Source organism: Arvicanthis niloticus, chromosome 2, assembly GCF_011762505.2.
Source record: "Arvicanthis niloticus isolate mArvNil1 chromosome 2, mArvNil1.pat.X, whole genome shotgun sequence".
NCBI classification, from domain to species: Eukaryota; Metazoa; Chordata; class Mammalia; order Rodentia; family Muridae; genus Arvicanthis; species Arvicanthis niloticus.
In genome coordinates, this window is record NC_047659.1 from 101,730,751 (window position 1) to 101,750,484 (window position 19,734).

The following is a 19,734-nucleotide window of genomic DNA, read 5'->3' on the forward strand; positions in this document are numbered from 1 at the left end:
CTCTCATGCCTATTTGATAGAGTTTTTCTCACTCTGAACTGAAACTTGGCCTTTAAGAGAGTGCTACTTTTAGCAAATGGAAATAAATTTGAGTTATGATGTAATTGTAAAGCACCGGTCTCTGTATCTCCTTCCTCCTTTCCTCCCTCCTCTCCTCCCTCGCTCTTCCTTTCTGTCCCTCTCTCTCAACATACATGAGAGACCATGCTGTGAATGTCATTTTATGACATCCCTGAGATCACTGTCTTTAGTGGCTGTGAACCACTGAGCCTATGCAGTTGGAAGCTCTGGTCTCTAGCTTTTGCCCTACTAATACAACACTGAACATAAATTTTGATTTGTATTTCACATAATTCTTACCTGGAATTCTTAAGTGGAATTATGGAGCCATAGAGAATGAACATATAGTTTCCCAAAATTCTTAACAGATTTTCATGACTTTTTAAGGAAGTGGCTTACTTACATATAGGGCGAAATCAAGTATTGCACATTTGAATCTGAAGTTATAAAATAATTACATGTAAATTGGCAGATAGATAATATTCTTCTAAAACTAACCTTATATTTATTATTTTTAAATAAACTCGAAAGGACCATTCTTAAGGACAGCCGATTTTTCCGTTACTTGCATACAGCTGTGATAGTGAGTGGAACCATGCTGGTTTTCGGAGGGAACACACACAATGACACTTCCATGAGCCACGGTGCCAAATGCTTCTCCTCGGACTTCATGGCTTATGACATTGGTAAGCTTTCCAAAGATGTTTTAGCTCAGGAATATTTTCTTTGCACATGAACAACACTGAGGATTGAAAATATCACTATGTTAAAATAATTGCACCATTTAATAGAAGTTCAAGTGGTAGAATTTGCATTTAATTTGAGTAGCATTACACATTTATTCAAAAGCATTACTTTGGATTAAACTACATTAAATTCTTTGTGAAATCACTTTTGTTAATTGCTTGAATCTTTATTTTTTTAGGCTGAGTTAACTGGTATTTTTTTTTTTTTTTTTTTTTTTTTTTTTTTTTTTTTTTTTGATTTTTCAAGACAGGGTTTCTCTGTGTAGCCCTGGCTGTCCTGGAACTCACTCTGTAGACCAGGCTGGCCTGGAACTCAGAAATCCGCCTGCCTTTGCCTCCCAAGTGCTGGGATTAAAGGCGTGTGCCACCACCGCCTGGCTGGTATCTTCTTTCTTATAAATGCCTTACATAGTAGTGATGGCAGTTGTAACCCACCAGCATTATGTTAAGTTTAATGGAATATGCTGTTTCCTAGAAACCTGGCTTTATACATGCTGTCAATGTCAATATACATATGGCCAGAAGAGGGCAATGTCTGTTTATTCCTGAAAAATAAACATCAACTGCTCTTTTGTGTAAATATCATTCACATGATGTTCTGTTTGTTTGTTTTTGTGTTTTGAGACAGTCTCACTATGTATTCTGACTGGCTTGGAGCTCAGTATATAGATCAAACTGACCTTGAACTCAGAGAAATCCTCCTGTCTCTCCTGAGTGCTAAGATTAAAGGTGTATTCCTGACAAGAGATTCATTTTAAAAATTATTCTTATTTGGTAAAATGTACATAATATCACTCACCGTCTTAATGTTTTAAGTAGTTTAAGTGAACTAAATATATTCACAGTGTTATTCATGCTTTAACACCATCTGCATGCTATCTTCTTGTAAAACTGGAACTCTACGTTAAACAATAGTTCCTCTTCATCCTCACCCCAGCCTCTTGAAATCATTTTCATTGTCTCTATGATTTTGACCAGTCTAAGTTAGGCATTCATTTTTTAAAAAAAGATTTTGTTTACTTTTATGTGTTATGAGCATTTTGCATGTATGTATGGTAAGCACACCATGCATGTTCAGTGCCCGTGGAGGCCAAAAGTAGGCATTACATTTTCCGGAAGTGGAATTACAGACTTTTGTGAGCCGTCAAGTTGGTGCTGGGAACTGTGCCCAAATACTTTGGAGGAACAGTGAGTGTTCTTAACTGTTGAGCCATCTTGCCAGCCCTAGATGTTTGTTTTTAACAGATGTGTTTATGCTAGCCATTGAACTTTTAAATTGAGAATGGTGGATACACTGTAGTTAGTCCTTAGTTTCATGCTGGAGGAAGCAGAAATGAGAAGACAATATAATTGTAACTCAGGAGGATTCTTGCTGAAAAGAAGATGTGAAATTACCTGTGAGCACTCCTAAGCCCCTGGGGTGAGCATGGTGGTCAGGAAAGGCCTCTTGAAGAGAAGCCTTCCAAGCTTGCTCCTGAGGAATGCTGGGAGTCAAGTAGATCTCCCAGGCAGGGGACATTTAGTGCAGACCAAGAGGCAGGAAAAGTACACGGCAAATATTTAGGACTTTTGAACTGTCACTTTTTTCTGTCATAGTAGCACAAAAGGTAGCAGGTAATAATTAGACTAGACTGTTCAGATCAGATTTGGAGTGCCAAGGATTGTTGGTCTTTTAAAAAGTCTCACAGTGAAAGTGACAGAATCATATGTGTGTCTTAGACTTTTTTGTTTGTTTGTGAGTATTTTAGATTTTTCTTTTTTGTAAGTCTGGCCATCACACTATTGTCCAGGCTGGCTTAAGACTTATGGTAACCAGCCTACTTTATGGGCCATCATGACCAGTTTAAGATCTCGTGGGTGGCATTATGATAAGTTATTTGGAAGGGGAATATTGACAATTAGGAGGCTGCTCCTTCAGAATCCTAATGAGGTTTGAGTCAAGGAATGGAAGTAGCAGTGATGACTTCTAGTACCTGGCTGTTGTGTGTCTTGACAGAAATATAACTGCCCTTTCTTCCCAAGTGTCTGCTGTGGATCACCTTTGCCAAAACTAAAAACAGATATAAAGAAAAACATATGGACATGATTGCACATGGCTATAATCCCAGTACTTAGGAGAGTGAGGAATATGGCAAGATTGAGGCCAGTCTGAGCTATCTAGTAAGACTGTGTCTTTAATAACAATAGTAAAAACCATAAAACAGGGAATAGGATCTGGGAAGAAGAGAATGAAGTAAGTGTGGCATATCCAATTGGAGATGTCTTTAGGGCAGAGCTGATTGCTGAGAGGAGGTTGTAGGAGGGGTGAGTTATTGTGGGATATAAAGGATGAGCAAGAGTCAGACAGTTGGAGAACAGAGTCTGAACAAGAGTAGAGACTGTGATGAGAGTATCAGAGAAGCAGAAGAAAGTAGGTGAGACTGATGACCTGTGAGATACAATTAATGACCAGAAGAGTGGTTAAAAATGACTGGAGAATCCTTCAGACTTGTCAACAAAGAAATTCTTCAGCATAATTTAGGATGTAGGTGGCTGAGGAAGGACATAAGTGAGATATGTGCTCTGTGTGTTCATTTTTATTAAAGCTTATCTGCAAAGGCCTCAGATTTGCTGTGTACTTGTAGTTGAGGCTCTTTTTGAACTCCTGTTCCTCCTGTCTCCACTTTCCAAGTGCTAGGATTACAGATGTGTGCCCTAGTTAAAATAGGTGTGTACCTAGCATTAAAAATTTTAAGTTAGAAAATATTGTGGTGCTCTGGGGAAGCATCTCAGCAGTAGAGTGCTTGCCTGCTATACACAAGGCCCTGGGGCGGATCCCTAACACCACAAATATTACAGCAGACATTCTGGTAGGGAAGACTGGTAGACAGTAGAGCGGTGACCATCAGGAGGGGATTTGTGGGTGCTGAATGAATACATTGATTAGCATTTCTGTGCAGTGTGTTTATTTTATGCTCTGAAATATTGCTGCTGCTGTTACTGCTGTCCTTTACACATAATACACATAAAAGACAGACAAGCATGTTATTTGAAGTTGTAGACAAGGCATTCTTCTTTGTTTTGTTTTTATTTGGGACAGGGTTTCTCTCTCCTGACTGTCTGAAACTCAGTATGTAGAACAGGCTGGTCTTGAATGCACAGAGATCCTCTTGCTTCTGCCTTCTGAGTGCTGGGATCAAAACTCACTTCTTTCTATAAAGTTTGGAGTTCCCATAGACTGTATATGACAACCTACTCTGAAATGTGTTTTTCTTCCTCTTAGCTTGTGACCGATGGTCAGTGCTTCCCAGACCTGAACTCCATCATGATGTCAACAGATTTGGCCATTCAGCAGTCTTGCACAACAGGTAACTGAAAAGCAAAGGCTGCATTATATCATATTCATTTTACTTACTCTCTTACATCATAATCATTTTTAATACCAACTTTCTAACAGTTATATCTAAATGATAAGAGATTTGAGGAGAAAAATGAGAGAGGGCAGTTTTAAGTGCAGGATAAGATAAGGGGAAGAAGACTGGGAGAAGAGCAAGTGTGAAGTCTGCACCATGTCTAGGTGTGTGCTCAGGAATACATTTCTGACCAGCAGAGCTCTTTGTCCATCTGCCTCAGGGAACCTTAGTCCTGTGAAGGACATGCAAAGAACTAGGGCTGTGGGCCAGCAATAGAGTGCTTATTTAGCTTGCACAAGATCCTGAGTTCTGACCTCAGCACTGTGCCTTCCACAGACACAACATTTGCCATAAAGGACATGCAGAATGGTCACTTGAAAGTGTGCTTTAAAGATCGAGAAGCTCAACAGCATGCTGACGTTAACTTTTCTTATTTTGCTGCTGTTGTTACTGCTTTCTGCTTCCTTCTTTTAAAACTCAAAATTATATAAACCCTAAAAGTATTTAAATACTTTAATGCCTGCATTATATATTTCTGTGGGTTTTTAAATTTTTTCTGTTGGAGTTTCTTAATATAAGTAATTGCATTCTGGAGTTGTGAAGAACTGACCATTTAGAAGCAAGATATTGAGGAAAGATGACATCTCTAGTCATGTGATTACTTAATGTTTTACAAGTATATAGGGTTTTGTGGCAAGACCATTTATATAGAGACTAAAGTGGAAGGATTTTTAAAATTATTATATTGCTAACTTGAGTGTTATCTTAAATTGCAATCTGATGCTTTCTGTCAGAAAAGGTCCTAATGCCTCTTGAGGTTTTTATCTGGCAAGCATCAGGCCACCTGGACTTGCTGGTGGCATCTGCCCCAGCTCTCTTCACATGTGTGTTCTTAGTGTTCTCCTAGCACAGGGTTAGGGACAGTGTGGACGTTTGCTAAGAGGCAAGCATACTAATGTATAGTAATCATACCAACTGAACGAATCGTCTATTAAACATTCTCAAGTTTTACCCAAACTCAGAGATGTCATTGACAGTTTGTCATAAAATGTAGTTTAGCCATGAGTCAAAATCAGGAATGACTGTTTGTATAGTGTTTTTATTTTGTGTAGTTTTTGTGATGTGTTTGATTATCTGAATTTTAGGCAGGGTTGGAATGTTAGAGGATGATAATGATCATGGTTGCAGTTTAATCATATGAGAAATCGGTGGCTCTCCCTTCATTGTGGTGTTGTCAGTCAGCAGCACTGGATCACCTCTGTCTAACTTAATTGTTCTTCTTGTGGTTCTGAGAGAGGAGCGAGGAAGCAACGCTGTGAGATTGTGAGGTGCTAGATGAAGCCATGGCGTTTATCTGGCTGCCTTCTCTAAGCATCTTGGAAGGCTCTCCCACCCTCCCAGAGACATCATGGGACTTGAGATATTCAGAATTTCTGAAGCCGTCAACTGTGCTTAGTTTAAGCAATAGTTAGTTTTATTAACTAAATCCAACTTGATTCATGTCATACTCACAGAACCAGTAGTGGGATTGAAAATGAATCCAGTGTGTTCTTTTTTGGTTATTGGAGTGTCTGGTTCCTTATGTAGACTCCTACAATCTTACACACCTAGCAGCAGTATAGGAGCTTGCCTGTTGCCTTGAAGTCTCACCAATTCAAATATTAGGTAACATTTGTACTTTTTTCTTTGTCAGTTGAGTAGGTAACAATCGGCACAACAATGTGCTCTAATTTGTGTTTCTCTATGACAAAAGTTGAATATTTCCATATGCTTAATAAATCTGCATTACTTCTCTCTGCATTGCTCATTGAAGTCCATCACCCACAGCAAACTGAAGAGTTCCTTTAATCTTTTATGGACTTTTGACAAACCCAGGATTCATAGCTTCCATACAGAGAGGAATGTCACGAGTAGCCAGTATGTAGCAAAATTGGGCTGTTATAAGAAGAAAAAGATAAGTGCCCAAGGCAAGGATGAATCCCAAGTATAGCTACTCAAAGAAGAGTTGCACTTAGGTGCCCTGGTGGGGATGTGCCTAGATGCAGGTTTGGGGAATTTTATTGAGCAGCCTGTTCTCAGGAACTCTTCTGTCTGTTCTCTTTGATATTTGGGATTATAGAGTGGCACTGGAAATGCATTAGATGGCATTACAAACTGATGAGATAAAATCAGGAGCTATTAGAGATTTAGGACATGGTTTTTCTCTGTAAATGGGGCATCTGGTGAGATTCCTAGAAAATGCTGTGTTTATAGCTAGGAATGGGGAAGAACTTAGGCAGTTGTGAGTTGCGGTGGAATGCATGTGTTTTCAGTTGGCTAAGTCCAGGATGACTTTTCCTGTCTATAATTTTCTCTCACTCTTCGTAGCCTTCTTTGCTTTAAAATTTTCTCTGCTTCATTTGTGTGCATGTGTGCATATATGCATGTAGGTCTCTACATAGGACAGAAGAGATTTCCTGAAGCTGGAGTTATAGGTGGTTGTGAGCTGCCTTTTGTGGATGCTGAGAACCAAACTCTGTCCTCTGGAAGAGCAGCAAGCTCTTCTGACTGCTGAGTCATCTCCTTAGCCCCAAGAACCTTTTCCCTATCAGTAGAAGATGTGACCCGAGCTCTAGGGACTATAACACCCTCTGGCCTCAGTGGACACCCATATACCTATGCACGTACCCACATGCATGCACACACTTATAACTAAAGATAAAATATATCTTTTTAAAATGCCACCTTCCCTATGTACTAGTTTTCCATGTACACACTTACAGGTAGATTTTTAAACTATTCTGAGTGATCACAAAGCATGGCAGAAGGTGGAATTTGAGAGAATAGATGATGTCATGGTTTTTGAGACCTTGAAAATAACGTCTCAGAACATTTAAGTTAATCGTTCATATATGTGAGTATGTATTCATGTATTATGTGGATGGGCATGCTGTAGCACACGTGTGGAAGTCAGAGGACAACTTTGTGAAGTCATGTCTCTCCTTCCATTTTTACATGGTTTCAGGGATTGAGCTGATCGTCTAGCTGTGTGGCAAGTGCCTTCCCTGCTGACCCATTGTACTAGCCCTCTGAGAGGATTTTTTTTTTTTTTTTTTAGTATAGAATAGAGTTTATTCAGGGCATGGGAAGGGGAGTTAAGAGGGTAGGAGAGGCAGAGAGACTAGAGAAGTAGAGGAATAGGAGAGTAAAGGCCGGCCATGAGCCCATGGAGAGAGAGGGGAGGGGAATGGGGAGAGAGCAAGGGAGCAAGAGGCCTCAGAGAACTTTTAATACTTGGAATATTTCTAATGATTGACACTCAAAAGTTTATTGTGAGCCAGGTACTTGAAATCATAGCACCTGAGAGACAGAAGCAGGAGGATTGGCACAAGATGGAGGTCAGTCCAACAATCTACATGAGTTCTAGTCCAGCAAGGGCTACACAGTGAAACCTGTCTCAAAAATTTCAAAAGCAACAACCCAAACCAGCCCTATGTCATGCCTCTGTTTGAGTTCTCAGTAAATCTCTTCTCTCTCTCCTCTCAGCACCATGTATGTGTTTGGTGGCTTCAACAGCCTCCTCCTCAGTGACGTCTTAGTCTTTACCTCGGAGCAGTGTGACGCACATCGCAGTGAGGCTGCTTGTGCGGCAGCAGGACCTGGTATCCGGTGTCTGTGGGACACAGAGTCATCTCGATGTACCTCCTGGGAATTGGCAACTGAAGAACAAGCAGAAAAGTTAAAATCAGAATGTTTTTCCAAAAGAAGTATGTTTTTTCTCTACTTAGAATTTAAAGATCTAATTTTATCTGAATTGTGAAGGAACTTAGTCTCTGCACTTTCATGTTCACTTTATTCTCTAGTAATTTGTTAATAACATGCTTGAAGTCTTTGGATGGGAGGCATGTGGCTCCTGGAAGCTATTCGCAGGTGATAAGTCGTCTTCACAGTACACAGGCTTTGTGTATTAACTCCAGGACTGGCTGCAGGTGATCTGATGCTGTGGCACAATGAACTTCATTTTCATTTTGGTTTTATGAGACAGGGTATTGCTCTATAGCTCAAACTAGTGTCAAGCTTCTTATGATCCTCTTCCCTCAGCCTCTTGAATGCTGGGGTTATAGGCATGCACTACTGGCCCTACTTGGGAAATTTTTTGATGACAGAAATGTTATATATTTCTTTGTTTAGTTTAGTAGCCAATAGCAATCTGTTATTCTCAGATATTTGAAATGTGACTAGTGTAACTAAGGGGCCTCATTGTTTTCTTTAGTGTATGTAGTGAGGCAGATGTAGTAGCACATGCCTATAATCCAGATACTCAAGAGGCTGAAGCAAGAGGCAGTTCTAGGCCAGCCTGGGCTGTACAATGAGAGCTTGTCTCAAGAGCCAACGCCATCAACAATGAAAGAGCTGTATGTGGCTCTTGGCTGTTATATTGATGATGAGTCTAATGTGGAGGATAAGGGTCAGATCCTCTAATGGGAGGATCACATGTAGCAGACTGTTCTGGTAGACGGCAGAGAGCTGCTGTTCTCGAAAAGTGTTTCCAGCCCCTCAGCTGTGTACAGCAGTGCAGCATGACAGACAGACTGTGGTCCCTTCCCTAGAGCCCCGGGGCTGCCCTTGTTATTTTTGTCTCCTTAGCTACTTTCTTAGTGGTTGCTCTGAGTACCACTTTACCAACTCAGTGAAGTAATGTGCAAAAATTTTTGAAAAATAAGAAGAATGCCTCCATACCAATCAATTTAAAGTATGAAACTACATTCCTCATCTAGTTGTTGCAGTTACAGGAAAGTTATATTGGATACAGATTGCTTTTAATTTTCTGGTATGTGTCAAATAAAGTTGTGCAGGGACATAAAGGTTGTGCTTTTTTCCTGAGGCTGTGCTGTTGATTAGAATTTTGGTTATGGAAAAAAGCTTACCAGAACCTGGTAGGATTCATAACTCTCCCAAAACAGTTAGAATCAGTAAATAACCAAAATTTAAAGTTAAGTGTAAATGTATAGTGTATTGGAAATAATGTTATCTTATGAAGTTCAATATGAGCCTATTAGATTTATCTCATTTTCTGGGTGGACCTAATTCTGTCAGAGTAAACTTGGCAGGAAAAGCAGCCTACATGAAAACTGATCAGGGAAGTTTCTGTGGCGTAAGGCCAGTGGCCTCTGTTCCTGCTTGTGTATGTCATATTCATGAGGTAGTTTAATAGATGGGGCAACATGGCTTTGTAGCTTCTTGCTTGGGGAATTAATGAGAATTATGTAGTTCTACAAAGAGTGGGAGTTCTGAAATCCACAGGTTTGGATTCATGTGAGTGTAGAGGGCAAGTTAGCAAGTGCCTCCCATGGGGTTGTGGGTTGCTGGATATACCTGCACCCAGGTAGGCCTTGCATTTGTAACAAGGACAAAAGTATTGCTCTCTCTCATATTACTTTCTTTGGCTTCTGCACAGCTTCTGGTGTTAATTCTGTTTCTAGTTGATGTTCATCCTGTGAAGAAAAGCATTCAAAGGCCCAGATCTTCCATTATATCTTAGAAGCTATAAAATTAACAGACCTTTGCTTTTTACTTTCTGGATACTGTGGGAGGACAGTTATAAAACAGTGTTTCTCAGATTGTCTGCTTTTATCAGTTTTATCTTAACCTAAATATGGCAATGTTTTTCCTTCCAGTTTGACTTTACATTTTGCTTCCCAACTATTGTTAGGAGCTTACCTATCTCAGATTATAAATAAGAGAGGCTGCCACATAGTTGATGGGTTTGTCTTCTCTCTGTAGCCCTTGACCATGACAGATGTGACCAGCACACAGATTGTTACAGCTGCACAGCCAATACCAATGACTGCCACTGGTGCAATGATCACTGTGTCCCTGTGAACCACAGCTGCACAGAAGGCCAGGTCAGATGCTGTTTTTCATGGATTTTAAAGAATAGAAAAATGCTAGTTGAGTTTGGGTGTAGTACAAATAATGAGTAGAGTTATTTTTAAAATGAGATATAGATTTGAATTTTACTGTTGCTCTGGTTTTCTCTTAGGAAGGGATATGCATCCTGATTCCAAGGATGGCTCTAGCTACTGAGATCTGTGTGCAGTTTTTCAGAAAGCATTCTTTACAGAATGCCCTTGGCCCATATCTTGACTCAGCGTGACACTGGGCTAATCATGTGTGGTTTGTTTTAGGTGATAATAGGCTAAGGGTAAGATGGTCCAGCTTCTGTTATCTTTGATGGCTCATGACATTTTTTCCCTCCCAGTTTAGTGCAATTCATAAAAAAACAAAACAAAACAAAACAAAACAAAAAAAACTAACTTGAAATTGCTATGGTGGGCAGGGGTGGGAGGAGCCCCGGAAAAGGAACAGGTTCAGTTTCACATTTTACAGATAAACATTGGATGAGGCTTGGTGGCAGCAGTGGTTCCATTGGGCTGCTAGCTTGCCAGCTAAAAGCATGTTAGTGAGAATACACACTGGCATTCCCATTACAGTGCTGCTTCCTGTTCATTCTGTGTATCTAATTCTATCATCGGCCTGCCTGCCTGCCTGCCTGCCTGCCTGCCTGCCTATCTATCTATCTATCTATCTATCTATCTATCTATCTATCTATCTATCATCTATCACTTATCTAATTCTATCCATCTGTCTATCTGTCCTCCATCTAATTCTGTCCATCTGTCTGTCCATCTGTCTATCATCTAATTCTATCCATCCACCTATCTATCCATCCATCTATCTTTTTTCCAATCTATCTAATTCTATTCATCCAGCCACCCATCCATCCATCTAACTCTATCCATCCATATATCTGTCTGCCTATCATTTATCTAATTCTATCTATCATCCATCTATCCATCCATCCAATTCTGTCTATTTGCTTTCTTTCTTTCTCTCTTTCTTTCTTTTTCTCTCTCTTTTCCTTTCTTTCTTTCTTTCTTTCTTTCTTTCTTTCTTTCTTTCTTTCTTTCTTTCTGCAGTTACCATTCTCAGTTATGTTACCATCTTCAGGTAACATAATTTTCATTCTCACTGAGTTATTTGTGTGACTATAAACAAAAGCACTTTTCCACTGTGTTCTAGATCTCCATTGCCAAGTATGACAGTTGCCCCAAGGATAACCCCATGTACTACTGCAATAAGAAAACCAGCTGCAGGAGCTGTGCTCTAGACCAGAACTGCCAGTGGGAACCCCGGAATCAAGAGTGCATCGCCCTGCCTGGTAGGCCTTGCATAGAGACCCTCTATAAAGGTCGGAAACTTGGTCCTCCCTCCTTAGATTAGGTTGGATCTAGGAAAGAGATGCTTATTCTGTCTATTTAACCCTCTCATTATTGGGGGAATTATTTTGTATGTTTTTAACTTAAATGTGGTTTTTATATGTGTACTTATATGTGCTTTTAGATGTGTATATACTTTTTATATGTGTATTTATATGTGTTTTTATATGTGTATATACTTTTTATATGTGTATATATACTTGAAAGCCTTTGAAAGAAAGTCTCTCAAGAACATGAGATGACACAATAAGAATGATCCCCATAGGCTCATATATGTGGATGTTTATTCACCAGGAAGTGGCACTATTAGTGTCATCTCATGTTCTGGAGATGGGGGGTAGCTAAGATCCATGTTACAAACTGTGTCCCACTGTCCTTTCTTCTGCTGTGGTAACCTGATACTAGAGCTCTGTGGCCTCAGCAGCCTTCAGGAAGCTACAGGAAGCACTTACTGACAGTTCTGTGAGAAGAGATGATTCTGTACCAGCACCATCTCCCATGTGACCTTCAGTCCTGACTGTTTCAGTAGGGGTTCAGGATGAGATGTTTGGGTCCTGAGGCCAGCTAGCCATGACTAAATCTCTTTGATGTATTTTCTTGATCACTATATCCAGGAAGTGGGGCTTCTGTGCTCTCTAACATCTGAGGCTTGAGTAGGGCAGTTGATCTGGACCTTTTGAAAGAATTTTATTTAGTTTGCTGAATGGGCTTTAGTTTACTCAGTGTTCTATTGCTGTGAAGAGACACCATTACCAAAGCAACTTTTATGAAAGGAAACATTTAATTGGGGGCTCGCTTGCAGTCTCAGAAGCTATTTATCATCATGACAAGGAGCATGGGGGCACAAAGGCAGGTATTGGAGTGGTAGCTGAGAGCTACATCCTAATCTGTGAGCAGAGAGACAGAGAGGGTGTGAAAAAGATAGGACCTGGCATGGGCTTTTGAAACCTCAAAGTCTTCCACTCCCAGTGAGACACTTCCTCCAGCAAGGCCACAGCTCCTGCAACAAAGCTACATTCCCTGATCCTTCTCCAATAGTGTCACTCCCTGGTGAATAAGCATCCACATATATGGGCCTATGGGGATCATTCTTATTCAAGCCACTACAGGCTTTTTGTCTTTTTTGTTTTATTTCTCAAACTTTAATGTCCAATAGAATACCTAGGCACCTTTTTAGAGACAGGCCTCGAGAGCCTGCAGTGTTAACTCGATGCCAGTAGCACATTCTGAGGAGCAAGTCTATATGCTCTTAAGTTACACCTTTCCCTGACCCCAATAGCTATTCCAGTTAGTGAGCACTGTTGGTGTCTCCAACCATATGCTCTGCTTCTGGGGAAACACTTGTTTGTTCACTTCTATGCTTATGTCCAGGGAGCAAGCATGCTTTCATGCAACACTTTATGAGTTCAGCACAACCACAGGAGGAGATTGCAGACTTCCTTTGTGTGTTGTATCACTTTGAGGTTTTCCAAACCAATCTCCCTTTCACCTCATTTTTGGCATACCTTATATACTTGCTTATACCTTCTATCTCATGTCAGGAAAACTGAGTGGCATTTGAAGGCTTAAATTTATCCATTCCCAATTCAATTCCATTTTTAATTTACTTTTTCTGTATATATACATCTGTATGTAGATAAATATATCCATGCGTGAGCATTGGAGGCCAGAGGTTAACTTTCCCGTATATTCCTCTATCACTCTTCGCAAGGTCTTTTGCTGAATGTGGAACTCACTAATTACATAGACTAGCTGACTCACAAGCCTCAGGCATCCTCCTGCCTCTCGCCCTCAGATAAGATTACAAGCAAGCAAAATTGTGCCTGGCTTTTTATGTGGGTGCTGGGGATTTGAACTGGGTACTTATGCTTGACACAAGTATTTTATCCAATGAACCATCTCCCAAGCCCCCATTTGCAGTTTTTTACATCACCCGTCCAATATACATATTTATTTGTATTCCCTTTGTTCAAGATTTTAGTTGTCTTTTACATATTCTTCAAAAATAATTGCACTAATTTAACAATGGCACCCAAAAGTAGGAACATTAGCCTAGAGTATACATCCTGTGAGCCAGGAAATATGACTGGTGAAGCTTGTAAAAGGGTCTTTTTATTCCAGGGCTGGAGTGAAGGCTCAGCAGCAAAGAGTGCATGCTGTTCCTCAGGAGGACCCAAGGTCTTCCCAGTGTCCAGGTCACAACCACTTGTAACTTTAGCTCTGATCTGATGTCCTCTTATGGCCTTCATGGGTGCAACAGTCTCACACACGAACCCACACTAGAGGCACATATACACATTCTTTAAAAGAGAAATTATTTTGTTTTCAAAGGTTTTTTTTTCTGCATATGGAAGTTAATAATGTGTCTGATATTCTCACCAAATCCTAACAAAGCACCTGAAATTCAAATCAGAATGAGTTTAGATACTCAGTACTTTGAACTAGTAAACTGAAGTGCATAATTTCTAAAACTGTTTTCTTTCTTCTTCCCGTTTACAAAAGAAAATATCTGTGGCATTGGCTGGCATTTGGTTGGAAACTCATGTCTGAAGATCACTACTGCTAAGGAAAATTATGACAATGCTAAATTGTCCTGTAGAACCCACAGTGCCTTTTTGGCTTCCCTTACGTCCCAGAAGAAGGTGGAGTTTGTCCTTAAGCAGCTTCGATTAATGCAGTCATCTCAGAGCATGGTGAGTTAATGTGTTCAGAACTTTGGTTTCTAGGACCCACCTTTCTCCTGAGGCGCGGCAGCGGCGGCGGCGGCGCATGTGTAGAAGGCCGCAGTTGTATGCTATGTGCCTCGTAAGAGGAAGAATTACAGGAAATGATTAATAACAGACTGTGAACCTCGGTTTCAGAGGCTCTTCTTTTGATGCCTTTCTTCTTGTCTTAAAAAGTTCAGTACTTTGCATATTTTATTAGTCATGTTTATTAAGTAAATTATAAGACATAGACATATGGAATGAGTAATAATATGTGCACATATTCTGGTGACATCAGATTATTTTGTACCTGTTTTATATCTAGATTCTGCTTGGGAGAAGGGAGAGTAAAATGCTAGTTACCTAGGTGTCATTAAGCCATCTGCAACCCTTGAAGGTATTATTATAGCACATAATGTAAAATCTGCCTAGGTTTTACAGCCTCCTTCCTAAGGCTTCTGAACTCAGAAAGTTCTCTTACTGTCTAGCCAAACTCTTGAACGGCTTGTAATTAATATTACACAATCTCATTTGGTTTTTTTTTTTTTTTTGGAAAGTCTAATTCTAAGACTTGTGATTTGACTGTGATGCATCAATCAATTAGATAGATATTCACAGAGCAGTTTTTCTGTCTATGCTGGCTGTGGCACAGAGAGACGAGAGGTACATGTTTTTGTCTAGTCAGGAGAAGACAGAATATAGCATGGCATTTCTCATTTGATACCACCTTCACGTGATGTTGTGGGTCCTGGTTGTTAAGTCTCAGGAAGTTCATATATCCAGAAATGAGCTCACCCTGAACTATAGGAGGATTCCTGGCAATTAGAGAAAAGCCAGAGTTCCTTGGGAACTTGAGAAACTGGTTACCATCTGCCAAAAGGAGTCATTTCCTTTATATCTGACGGAAGGGACATATGGCTGTCTATTGTGCCTATCAGCATGTAAGCGTGTGCTGGTCTCCAGGCCCTTTCAATATCACAAGTACCTTAGTGGTGAATTAGTTAAACTGCTTTGGTGGGTCACACACACAGCTGCACCCACCCAAGAGCTCAATGGATTTTCGAATGAGAGACACTCAGTTAGTTTTGATTTGTCCTGACTAGATCAGTGGCTGGGCATTTCTAATCCCCCACAGCTGGCATACATTTGCCCCTCCAACTTTCCTGAGTCAACTTGCTAAACCAACACTTCATCTCTGATACCCCAGACCTAGTGTCAGAGTGGCCCCTAGAGCCACTTTCCTGAATCCTTACATGGCTGGTTTAGTTCTTTCCTACAGCTCTTATGTCTAATCCCTCTCCTTCTAGTCACGGCAATTGTCTTCCTCTCCTATCTCAGTTCCTTGCCTGCTCAATCTAAGAGTCCCGCCTCCATCTTTCTGGCCAGCCACTGGCTGTATGGCAATTCTTTATTATCAATTGAAGCTATTATCAATTAAAGCCAGCTAGGGGCAGGGACCATCAGGTCAGGAAGTGCTTTTGGGAGCAGAATTAAGACAAAGCATTAGAACCAATTCCCAACAAGTACCTGTTATACATTTCAAAATCCATATTAGTCTCCTGGCCCTTCCCTTCCCCAGCTACTTGTCTTCCTTATAATCCGAACAGCAAGACCTTTTCACTCATCTCTGTATCTCCCATTTCCCTACCCCGGACATGTCCAGTCTGTTCTTTTTCTCTCTGCTCTGCTCTCTTCATGATGCCTTTGGATATTTTCTCTTTCTCACTCACAACAAAAAACCAAACCAAAAACAAACAAACAACCTCACTGTGATAATGGAGTGGTCACATCTGAAGTTTCCTTACTGCTCCCCCTTGCATACATCTTATGTCTGACACACTGGCAGGGTTTTGTTAGCAGAAGTAGGCTCTAGGAGCTGAGAGAAGCAGAGTGAGCAGGCAGCTCTGAGGTGATAGGTACCAGAGTAGACAGAGAGAGGTGGGTGGTTAGAACAGGCAGTAGAGAAGTAGCTGGAAATGTGGACTCTTGGTGTTTGGAGCCAACTATGGTAGGTGGCAGAAGCCAGCAGAAGCATAATCCACACCCTCAATAGTTTGCTTTGATTGGGAAAAGCTGGGCCCCTTGGGAAGGGGTCTATTTGTGCCCTACCAGGTGTTTGGCACCAGGTATGTGAGAGATGCAGTAAAGGGACTAACAGCATGACCGCTCCATTAGGGTGAAGGGATTTGTTGTGAATAGGAGAAATAAAATGTCCAGAGGTGTCTGGGAGAGAGCAGAGCAGAGTGAAAAGGAAGCAGAGTAGGCATGGTCAGGACTAGGGACAATGGAGATGGCAACATAGCAAGAGGATGACGAGGTGAGAGGGTGTGTGCAGTGGACACATCGTGTGCATTATAAGGAGGCTGAGTAGCTGGGGGAGGAAAGGCCCAGGGCACTTGAAATGTCTAACACATACTTGTAATGCTGAGGGAGCTTGAGGGAGAAGGGGCTGCCACTAGAGGGAGTTGAAGTTAGTTTGTAAGCTGCCTAATGTGAATGATGAGATCCAAACCCCGATTCTTTGGCAGAACAGTGATATCTGCTAAGCCATCTCTCCAGCCCCTATAAAGGTGGTGTGGTGGTGGTTCTTTTGTTTTGTTTTTTAAATTGCAATGGGGAGTCAGGCACAGTGCATCATGCCTTTAATCCCAGCACTCAGGAAACAGAGACAGGTAGATCTCTTTGAGTTCAAGGTCACCTTGGTGTATATAGAGAATTCCAGCCAGCCAGGGCTGCAGAAGGGCACCTTGTCTTAAAAAACAAGACAAAAAAAAAAAAAATGAGAATGAAATTTCAAGGCTATCCAAGACAGGAGCTTAATGGTAGAGTGCCTGCCGAGGAGGTACTGGGGCTGACAACAACAGCAGAGGCAGAAACTAGTCTACAGGGTCATGACTGGTATTTCGTTTTGTTTTACATAAAATGTAGTGTTGAATTAGATAAGTAGGTAGAATGTGACACATACACAGATAAACAGATAAAATGTGATACATATATACCTACACATAGTAGAATATGATCTGCCCTTTAAAAAGGAAGAAATACAGAGTTTTGGTAGTTACACCACAGTAAAACTGGAAAAGAAAATGTACCTCATAGCTAAAGGTATACATTTTTAAGTCATCTGAACTCACCAAACAGGGTCAGGTAATGATCTATGATTTTGCATATAACCAGTATTTTATAAATATTAGTAAGGTCACATCATATGAACCAACATTGAAACTAAATTTGTAGATCATCATTTCTTTATAGCACTTGTCATAGAACATACGTAGTTTGAAATGTGATTATTGCTTTGCTTGTGATCTCTTGAAATCTTCATGTATTATCTTCTTTGAGCCATTTTAATGCTTTGCAATACTGAATGCATATTGAAGTGATCATTTATTTTAATCTATCTTGCCTGAGTTTGGGAATAGGAGCTTTCCACTGTGGGGTATGTCTAAGTTAGTGGTTTTACATTAGAGCTTGTTTTAGAGAAGAGACTGGTTGCATTCATAATTGTGTTTCCTTTGCCTATAGTCCAAGCTCACTCTGACTCCATGGGTTGGTCTTCGGAAGATCAATGTATCTTACTGGTGCTGGGAGGATATGTCTCCATTCACAAATAGTTTGCTGCAGTGGATGCCATCTGAGCCCAGTGATGCTGGCTTCTGTGGGATCTTGTCAGAACCTAGTACTCGGGGATTGAAGGCTGCAACCTGCATCAACCCACTCAATGGAAGTGTTTGTGAAAGGCCTGGTAAGGATGTGGATGCATATAGTACTTCAAGAGGTTTGCTAAGAAAGCATAAGAGGCATAGTTGATTGAGTATTGAGATGATAAAATACTTATGACAACAGTCAGAGAAACTAACTGTTTCTGTATATACCCAGTTTAGGCATATTTATTTCAAACAGAACCCAAATGCAGCAGGAAATAGTCTTTGCCTTTGACTGCTTTAAGTTATACTGAAAACCAAAAAAATAAAATGACTGAAAGAACCCAATTTATATTGAGCTGCACTGTTTTGTTGGCCACAGAAGTTTTGAGAATTGTCCTAGAAGATAATTCCTCAGTGTTGGCAAAGAAATGCTATGGAAGAAGCAACAACACAGAAACCAAAGAAACATTTAGAAAAGCAGCAAGTCAGGACACTATTCAGAAAGCTGCTGTGGGGAAGGGCATAGCAAAAGAAGCCGACATAGCCAATGCCAGGCTATGGCAGTGTTCTGTGCTGAGGCTAAGGTTAGATTCCATGAAGGCAGGCTCAACAGCCATACACAAATGAGAACTCCAAAACAAGAGGTGTAAGTGTAGTGGAGACTCCATTCCCAGCAGGTCCTGTTTCAGAAAACGATTGTACTTTGCCTAAGTAATACAGCATAAGAGCTACTTTCTGATAGGGTTTCTAAAATACTTATGAATAATTACTTATTTTTAATCATGTGTTTTTGTATGTGTGTGCATGTATGTGCTTGTGAGAGTATGTGTGAGTATGTGTATATGAGAGTATGTGAGAATGTGTGTGAGAGTGTTCATGTATGTGTGTGTTCATGACTATGTGTGTGTGTGTATGTGTGTAGAGGTGCCCTTGGAGGAGAAAGGTGTCAGATCCCTTAGAGCTGGAGTTACAGTTGGTTGTGAGCCACCTAATATGAGTGCTGGGAGTTGAAATTGGGTCCTTTGGAAAATCAATACATGCTCTTAGTCCTTAAGTCATCTCTCTAGCCCCCTGGATTCCTGATTTATCTTACAGGAAAGCTTTTTATCCTTGTCAAATCCTGAATGCTTTGGTAAATATTAATGTTGTTATTCCTCAAAATTGTAAATGTAGAATTTAACAAACTCAGGGTAGTTCTAAGACCTTTGGGTTCATCATTTCATCATGAGTCATCTTTGTTCCAAGGTTTGGTAGGTTTTGTTTGTTTGTTTTTTGCTTGTTTTTTCACCTTTGTCTTCAGTGCTTTTTAAAAAGAAAGTTTATTTTCACCTGAATGTTTAAATACAGGTGAATGAACAGAACATATGGCTCCAGTTTCCTGGGTTTGCCTCCATGTAGTGTAGTGCTGACCTCATTTCATAATGTGCATTGAAAAATCTTTGATCTTAGCTGACCAGTATCCCTTTGGGTCTTGATTCCCAGCAAACCACAGTGCCAAGCAGTGCCGGACACCATGTGCCCTGCGGACAGCGTGTAGCGAGTGCACTAGCAGCAGCTCCGAGTGCATGTGGTGCAGCAACATGAAGCAGTGTGTAGACTCCAATGCCTATGTGGCCTCCTTCCCCTTTGGCCAGTGTATGGAGTGGTATACAATGAGCAGCTGCCCACGTAAGTGAAAAGAGTCTTTGAACATTTGCAGGCAACTTGGACTTGACTTTCTGCTCAAGTCCATGCAGAAGCTGGTTGGGCTGGTCCTTCCAGATTAAAATGTATGTATAGAATTTGGCACAGTGTTCTAGGCAGTAAATCAGATAAATCTAGGGTAAGTCACAGGGTACAGAAATACCTTTTTTTCTTCAGGGTAATATTATAATTCAGTCTGTATAATGTTTCCACATCTGAATCCACCAGTATGTAAAGTGTGT

At 40.6% G+C, this 19,734-nt stretch overlaps 1 protein-coding gene across 6 annotated transcripts in view; it reads left to right on the forward strand.

The window, feature by feature from the left end:
- Atrn (attractin) overlaps positions 1 to 19,734 on the forward strand; it is a 125,370-nt gene that overhangs the window by 52,876 nt on the left and 52,760 nt on the right. For all 6 annotated transcript variants that reach the window (XR_013108812.1, XR_013108813.1, XM_034496592.2 and 3 more), the window contains exons 10-17: positions 592 to 746; positions 4,069 to 4,153; positions 7,724 to 7,944; positions 9,962 to 10,083; positions 11,261 to 11,399; positions 13,960 to 14,150; positions 17,688 to 17,907; positions 19,292 to 19,477. Coding sequence is in view for 4 of the 6 variants with exons in the window: in XM_034496592.2 (XP_034352483.1) it covers positions 592 to 746; positions 4,069 to 4,153; positions 7,724 to 7,944; positions 9,962 to 10,083; positions 11,261 to 11,399; positions 13,960 to 14,150; positions 17,688 to 17,907; positions 19,292 to 19,477 (1,319 nt within the window). In the remaining 2 variants the exon portion in view is untranslated. The remainder of the gene's footprint in view (positions 1 to 591; positions 747 to 4,068; positions 4,154 to 7,723; positions 7,945 to 9,961; positions 10,084 to 11,260; positions 11,400 to 13,959; positions 14,151 to 17,687; positions 17,908 to 19,291; positions 19,478 to 19,734) is intronic.